At 42.9% G+C, this 8,214-nt stretch overlaps 1 protein-coding gene across 1 annotated transcript; it reads left to right on the forward strand.

Moving 5' to 3' along the window:
- The first annotated feature begins 5,774 nt into the window (after nucleotides 1-5,774).
- LOC135508175 (transmembrane protein 179) lies at nucleotides 5,775-7,761 on the forward strand. Its single transcript, XM_064928197.1, has 4 exons — nucleotides 5,775-6,113; nucleotides 6,413-6,550; nucleotides 6,765-6,843; nucleotides 6,984-7,761. The coding sequence occupies exons 1-4, from the start codon at nucleotides 5,812-5,814 to the stop codon at nucleotides 7,164-7,166; spliced, it is 702 nt and encodes a 233-aa protein (XP_064784269.1). The 5' UTR covers nucleotides 5,775-5,811; the 3' UTR covers nucleotides 7,167-7,761.
- The last annotated feature ends 453 nt before the right edge of the window (nucleotides 7,762-8,214 follow it).

The following is an 8,214-nucleotide window of genomic DNA, read 5'->3' on the forward strand; positions in this document are numbered from 1 at the left end:
CTGTGAGGCAATATTCTGTAAAGTAGACGCAGGGAGTCAGGAAGCAAGTGCATTTAGTGAGTTTAACAACGAAGAACTTTGACCGATACAAAACAAGAAAACCGTCTAAACATGGAATCATAAACAATATTGCCTAGTGGGTGATAACAACGGAGTGCTATATTAAGGGTAAGTAATCAGGGAGGTGGTAAAGTCCAGGTGTGCGTAATGAAGGTTGCCAGGTGTGCGTAAGGATGGGTTGCCAGGTGTGCGTAAGGATGGATTGCCAGGACAGGGGGTTAGTAGACCGGCAACTTCAAGCGCCAGAGAGGGGGAGGGGGAGTGGACTTGACCATTGGTTTTGTTTACTCCAATTCACTACAATATTTTCAATACACATTGTATTTCATAGATATAACCATGTAATGAAGACAATAGATATCAAGTTGAATTAGAGATCTAATAACCCAACTGCAGTAAATAAATAAATAAATAAACATAGCAGACATCAATAACATTGAAGAGACCTGTGCCTGCCTGTAGAAACACCACAGGCTGGGTTCCCACTGTGTACACTTCCTATTGGCAGCCTGAGGTTGTGTGTGTGTGTGTGTGTGTGTGTGTGTGTGTGTGTGTGTGTGTGTGTGTGTGTGTGTGTGTGTGTGTGTGTGTGTGTGTGTGTGTGTGTGTGTGTGTGTGTGCGTGCGTGCGTGCGTGCGTGCGTGCGTGCGTGCGTGCGTGTGTGAAAATCAAATCAAATGTACTGGTTACATACACATATTTAGCCAATGTTATTGCGGTTGAAGCGAAATGCTTGTGTTCCTAGCTCCAACAGTGCAGTAGTATCTAACAGTTCACAACAACACACACAAATCTAAAAGTAAAGTAATGGAATTAAGAAATCTATACATATTAGGACGAGCAATGTCAGAGTGGTATTGACTAAAATACAGTGGAATAGAATACAGTATATACATATGAAATTAGTAAAGCAGTATGTAAACATTATTAAAATGACTAGTGTTCCATTATTAAAGTGACCAGTGATTCCATGTCTATGTATATGGGGAAAGGGAAAGGGGGATATCTAGTTAGTTGTACAACTGGATGCATTCAACCCAACCCCTCTGAATCAGAGAAGTGAGGGGGGCTGCCTTAATCGAAACATACATGTTATCGGCGCCCGGGGAAGAGTGGGTTAACTGCCTTGCTCAGGGGCTGTCAGCTCAGGGCAACAGCCTCTAAGGTGCAGGGTTGAGTAACCAGGTGGTAGCCGGCTAGTGATGACTATTTAACATTAGGATAGCTTTGAGATAGAAGCTGTTTTTCAGTTTCTCAGTCCCAGCTTTGATGCACCTGTACTGACCTCGCCTTCTGGATGGTAGCGGGGTGAATAAGCCGTGGCTCGGGTGGTTGATGTTTTTGATGATCCTTGTAGGTGTCCAGGAGGGCAGAAAGTGTGCCCCCGGTGATGCGTTGGACAGACTGCACCACCCTCTGAGACTTGCGGGCAGGTGCAGTTGCAGTACCAGGCGGTGATACAGCCCGACAGAATGCTCTCAATTGTGCATCTGTAAAAGTTTGTGAAGGTCTTAGGGTCAAAGCCACATTTTTTCAGCCCCCTGAGGTTGAAGAGGTGCTGTTGAGCCTTCTTCACCACACTGTCTGTGTGGGTAGACCATTTCAGTTTGTCAGTGATGTGTACGCTGAGGAATTTGAAGCTTTTCACCTTCTCCACTGCGGTCCCATCGATGTGGGCAGGGGCGTGCTCTCTCTGCTGTTTATTGAAATCCACGATTAGCTCCCTCAATGTTTTGTTGACGTTGGTTGGCGAGTGGTTACTTTTCTGGAACTACTTCTCCATGGCCCTCACCTCCTCCCTGTAGGCTGCCTCTTCATTGTTGGTAGTCAAGCCTGCTACTGTTCTGTCGTCTGCAAACTTGATGATTGAGTTGGAGGTGTGCGTGACAATGCAGTCATGGGTGAACAGAGAATACAGGAAGGGGCTGAACATGCACCCTTGTGGGCCCCCTGTGTTGAGGATCAGCGAAGTATAGATGTTGTTTCCTGCCTTCACCACTTGGGGGCGGCCTGTCAGAATCTATTGGGGTGGTATGCAAATTGTGGTGGGTCTAGAGTGTCAGGTAAGGTAGAGGAGATATGATCCTTAACTAGCCACAATGTCAGAAGTGAGTGCTATGGGGCGATAGTGATTTAGTTCAGTTACCTTTGCTTTCTGGGGTAAAAGAACAATGGTGGATATTTTGAAGCATGTGGGGACAGCAGACTGGGATTGGAAGAGATTGAATATGTGCATAGTAAACACTCCAGCCAGCTGGTCTGTGCATGCTCTGAGGAAACAGCTAGGGATGCCTTCTGGGCCGGGACGTGGCTGGCACTATCTTGTAATGCACGTTCCCTCAAAAAGGAGACATCTGTGGCATTGTGTTGTGTGACAAAACTGCACATTTTAGAGTGTCCTTTTATTGTCCCCAGCACAAGGTGCACCTGTGTAATGATTATGCTGTGTAATCAGCTTCTTGATATGCCACACCTGTCAGGTGGCAAAGGAGAAATGCTCATTAATAGGGATGTAAACAAATATGTGTGCAAAATTTGAGATTATAAAGCTTTTTGTGGATCTTTTATTTCAGTTCATGGACATGGGACCACCACTTTACATATAACATTTATATTTGTATTCAGTGAAGATAAAATGTAGTGGAAATTCAGTACTGAGAGAGACTTGGTCTTGGTAATTTCTTCAAACAATCATCTTTATTTAATATTGATTAATTATTGCAATAATGAGAACGTCAGCCCACCAGTCTTGACTGACTGACCTTTACATACGATGCACAGTTTTTATATAGCTGATACCAAGATTGCTTAGTCAGTCACTTCTAACCTACCCATAAGCCACCTTGGTTATCTACACAGGATGGTATTTTACTTAGTTTGCCAGATGCCAGGAGTTTGAGACAATGAGGCATTGTTCTGAACTATTCCAGGCTCTCTCTATTTTGAGTCACACACACCACATCTTGTCTATAGAATGCTAGCTTTTAGGTTTTGATCACCACCACAAATCAATTGTCAGCTTTAAGCTATCTCTAGTAGAACCCATGTCCTCAACACCCAGACTAGCTGCAGGGTGCTAGAGTGGAGACCATAAAACACAGCATTAGCAGGACCGAAATATCTTTCTGTTCGTTAAGTAAATCATTGTTACATAGCCAACAAATAAGGTGAATACATCATTTTTTCCCCTCACAAGATACAGTGCCTTGCGAAAGTATTCGGCCCCCTTGAACTTTGCGACCTTTTGCCACATTTCAGGCTTCAAACATAAAGATATAAAACTGTATTTTTTTGTGAAGAATCAACAACAAGTGGGACACAATCATGAAGTGGAACGACATTTATTGGATATTTCAAACTTTTTTAACAAATCAAAAACTGAAAAATTGGGCGTGCAAAATTATTCAGCCCCCTTAAGTTAATACTTTGTAGCGCCACCTTTTGCTGCGATTACAGCTGTAAGTCGCTTGGGGTATGTCTCTATCAGTTTTCCACATCGAGAGACTGAATTTTTTCCCATTCCTCCTTGCAAAACAGCTCGAGCTCAGTGAGGTTGGATGGAGAGCATTTGTGAACAGCAGTTTTCAGTTCTTTCCACAGATTCTCGATTGGATTCAGGTCTGGACTTTGACTTGGCCATTCTAACACCTGGATATGTTTATTTTTGAACCATTCCATTGTAGATTTTGCTTTATGTTTTGGATCATTGTCTTGTTGGAAGACAAATCTCCGTCCCAGTCTCAGGTCTTTTGCAGACTCCATCAGGTTTTATTCCAGAATGGTCCTGTATTTGGCTCCATCCATCTTCCCATCAATTTTAACCATCTTCCCTGTCCCTGCTCAAGAAATGCAGGCCCAAACCATGATGCTGCCACCACCATGTTTGACAGTGGGTATGGTGTGTTCAGGGTGATGAGCTGTGTTGCTTTTACGCCAAACATAACGTTTTGCATTGTTGCCAAAAAATTCAATGTTGGTTTCATCTGACCAGAGCACCTTCTTCCACATGATTGGTGTGTCTCCCAGGTGGCTTGTGGCAAACTTTAAACAACACTTTTTATGGATATCTTTAAGAAATGGCTTTCTTCTTGCCACTCTTCCATAAAGGCCAGATTTGTGCAATATACGACTGATTGTTGTCCTATGGACAGAGTCTCCCACCTCAGCTGTAGATCTCTGCAGTTCATCCAGAGTGATCATGGGCCTCTTGGCTGCATCTCTGATCAGTCTTCTCCTTGTATGAGCTGAACGTTTAGAGGGACGGCCAGGTCTTGGTAGATTTGCAGTGGTCTGATACTCCTTCCATTTCAATATTATCGCTTGCACAGTGCTCCTTGGGATGTTTAAAGCATGGGAAATCTTTTTGTATCCAAATCCGGCTCTAGACTTCTTCACAACAGTATCTCGGACCTGCCTGGTGTGTTCCTTGTTCTTCATGATGCTCTCTGCGCTTTTAACGGACCTCTGAGACTATCACAGTGCAGGTGCATTTATACGGAGACTTGATTACACACAGGTGGATTGTATTTATCATCATTAGTCATTTAGGTCAACATTGGATCATTCAGAGATCCTCACTGAACTTCTGGAGAGAGTTTGCTGCACTGGAAGTAAAGGGGCTGAATAATTTTGCACGCCCAATTTTTCAGTTTTTGATTTGTTAAAAAAGTTTGAAATATCCAATAAATGTCGTTCCACTTCATGATTGTGTCCCACTTGTTGTTGATTCTTCACAAAAAATACAGTTTTATATCTTTATGTTTGAAGCCTGAAATGTGGCAAAAGGTCGCAAAGTTCAAGGGGGCCGAATACTTTCGCAAGGCACTGTATATACAGTATGTTATGTAGTGGATGGGGCTTGCAAGCTGTTTCCAAAACATTGGACCAACTTGAGCAATGGCAAAGCCACATCTTACACATCTTAGCAAACAATCACTTTGTAAACTAATGTTAGCTTCAACTAACATGACAAGTACATAGACCTTCTCTGTAAAACTAAGCTATATCCAGTCTATGATATTAGCCAGAAGGCTCTGATGCTAGCTAGCTGTAGTCAAGTATATGGAAGAGGCTTGCTATAGCATCAGCTTTGTAGTGGTTATACTATGTTGAAACACTTGTCTTCAAATGTACTTACATTTTTCTCACAACTGCATTGCTGTAGCTTTTAAATTAGGAGAATGTAATTTGTCATTTTAACGAATTTGATACATATTTTAGAGATCTCCTCCATGTTGGCAATGCCTGACAACGCACTGGAATCCGCTCCCGGGTAAAGAGAGCTTGGAATGTTCAGGCATGGAGTGGGCTTTGAGGGCGTCAGTTGGTGTAACGGGGTAGACTGAGTTATGCAACAATATTTGGTGATTTTAATAAATAATCATGCAGTTAAAACATTCAACGTTAATAGTTATTGGCTACAGAGGACATGACAAATGCTTGGTGTCATTTGAAAACAAGCAATTTTCTGACATTAAAATTGAAATGAATGTAATGTTTACAGGGTACATTTCAGTTGATATTACATTGGATTTTGGTGACCCAAAACTTAAACTATACTTAAAAAGGTCAGAGGGACTCAAATCGTACCAGTTTCATGGAATTACCCGATTAGTAGAATATGAGATAAATTAGGCTCATTGAGACTGCTGCCTGCTCCAGCCTGAATGGTGCTGATGCTGCGCCCACGCTCAAGTGTCTACTGCGCAGTCGCCGATGCAACAGACGCAGTAAGAGAAAATATATGGGAAAATGGCCCTCGATAATGTACTTTTCGCGCAATGCATCCTCTATTTTTTGGCGTTTGTGTTTGGCTTTATTTCCGTAGTGCCTCTCTCTGAAAACACGGAGGATTTTCATGGAAAATGCTTGCTTTTCACGCGTGGTATGTGGCAGAATGAGAACATCACAGTTTCAAAGCAGCGCTTCATCGTTGAGGAGTGGGGACCGGAGTCTTCCTGCAGTTTCATCACTTTTGTCGGGATAGCATCTCTCGTCCTCTCCGCAGTGCAGGCATGGAGACTGCTGTTCTTTCTTTGCAAAGGCCACGACGAGTGAGTGTCCTAATAATTTGTGGTTGTTCTGCATTACTGTCCATGTTTTCTTCGTGTGTATTTTATCTTCATTATTTTTAAAGAGATATAAAGAGATGGGTTGTGTTTCAAGCAGCCCATCCACTCCCACGCCTGAATGATCAGTGATGCTGCTTGACTAAATACAGCAAAAACAAAACCCGCTAGCCATTCATTTAATATATTTTTCTTTTCTTTTCTACAGACCATTGTCATGGTCAATCTAATGTTTTGTACACAGTGTATATTCTCTGTCTCTCACTCTTTCTCTCTGAGTGTAGTTCCCTGTTCAATGCCTTCCTGAATCTGGTGATCAGCTCCCTGGTGGTGTTCACAGTGTTCCTCTCCAGCACCATCGTCAGTGTGGGCTTCAACCTGTGGTGTGATGCCATCACAGAGGGAGGGAGCATGTCCAGCAGGTGAGACTCAAAACACCCTGTCTATACCTCACACTGTCTTTACATGTCTCCCAAGCTCTTCGATTGTCTGTGGCAAGATTTAGAAGTACTATTGAGTTCCAACCGTATACCTATGATCATGTGACTAGTCGTGTCCCCTAATCTCAGTGACCAAAGTAACAGTATGAGCAGTTCTTCTCCTAAGCTCACACCTTATGCTTTACTTGTATTTCAGCTGTGAGGACCTGCAGGACACTGATCTGGAGTTAGGCCTTGACAACTCCTCGTTCTATGACCAGTTTGCCATTGCTCAGGTAAGGGTCAGACGAATGTGTAGACTTATACACTATGTTGATACTTGAGACTGTACCAGAGTCTTTTGTCCAAATTTGACCCAGCTTTGGTTGAACCCTGTGACTATATTATATCTGTTAAACATGTCTCCTACCTGCAGTTTGGTCTGTGGGCAGCGTGGCTGACGTGGATGGGTATCACGATCATGGCCTTCCTCAAGGTCTACCACAACTACCGCCAGGAGGACCTTCTGGACAGTCTGATCCACGAGAAGGAGCTGCTGCTGGGACGCCCGTCCCGCCGGGGCTCTGATGCCAACCAGATGAAGAGTGGCATGGTCTAACACCCAGAGGACACGTGCACATCACTGAAACATATCGTCTTATCCTACCCTTACTGCCATCATAGATAGGCCAGCCCCTGACAACCTATATACCATCAATTGAAATTCTATTAACTGTGATTAGAGTGCATTGTTATGTCTTGCTTACATATACTCCTCCTCAGATATATGCAGTCTGATTTACCAGTTGAAAACGCTGCTGTTGACAGCAAAGAGTAGGGCAAAGGCATTCCGGCTGTATTGTGGAGCTGATTCAATCCACTTGTCCACTTGCTATATTTATATTTGTTAATGAGTTACTGCTGACATGTCTTCCCCTTCAAGGCACTCACTGGAGTGTAAATTGGCTCAGAGAATCAAGGCCATTTAATGAGGATAGAAATGGAACATAGAGACTTATTTTAAAAATGACTTCCTATTTAGCTGCACTTAGATGATGACTCAACACAGGGTGGTTAAAGGATGGTGAGAATGTATCTTTTTTATTTTATTTTTTACTGTGTGCATGTAACATTAGACGTGTGAGCAGGATGTAGTTGTTGATGTTGGGCAATATATTTTTTGTAACAATCCAATACATTCAGATTGTGCAGGCTTTCAGTAATGTGTGACTTCCTTGCCTACGTGCAGCAACAGAGTATGATGTGTGCTTTTGCGGTGTATTATACAGTATCTACAATTACCAAACAGTATTTTGTAAAAATGAAAACTGTACTATGTAATGTATGGTCAATGAACTTAAGTTAACTGGGACAGAACTCAGGAGGAAATGCCTAAGAGTCATATAGCTAGAATCAGTCTACCTGATCATCCTGATAATCATAAGAAGTTCAGGCTGGTCATGAGGCACAGGGTCCGATATTCCTCAATCCTCATGCCCCAAAAAAACATTGACTGTGAGTGAACAAATTATAAGTAACATAGATGGGATAACACATTTTCCAAGGCCAGTTCTGTGCTGTTCTGTGTGAGGAAATGTAGTCCGCAGTGTGGAAAGATGGATCATCACTTTATTACACGCACGCGCACGCACGCGCGCGCACACACA

Source organism: Oncorhynchus masou, chromosome 21, assembly GCF_036934945.1.
Source record: "Oncorhynchus masou masou isolate Uvic2021 chromosome 21, UVic_Omas_1.1, whole genome shotgun sequence".
Taxonomy (NCBI): Eukaryota; Metazoa; Chordata; class Actinopteri; order Salmoniformes; family Salmonidae; genus Oncorhynchus; species Oncorhynchus masou.

Coding starts and splice junctions, on each gene's coding strand:
- LOC135508175 (XM_064928197.1), top strand. CDS start 5,812: ATGGCCCTCGATAATGTACTTTTCGCGCAATGCATCCTCTATTTTTTG. Junction 6,114..6,412: donor CTTTGCAAAGGCCACGACGA/GTGAGTGTCCTA, acceptor CTCTGAGTGTAG/TTCCCTGTTCAATGCCTTCC. Junction 6,844..6,983: donor ACCAGTTTGCCATTGCTCAG/GTAAGGGTCAGA, acceptor TCCTACCTGCAG/TTTGGTCTGTGGGCAGCGTG.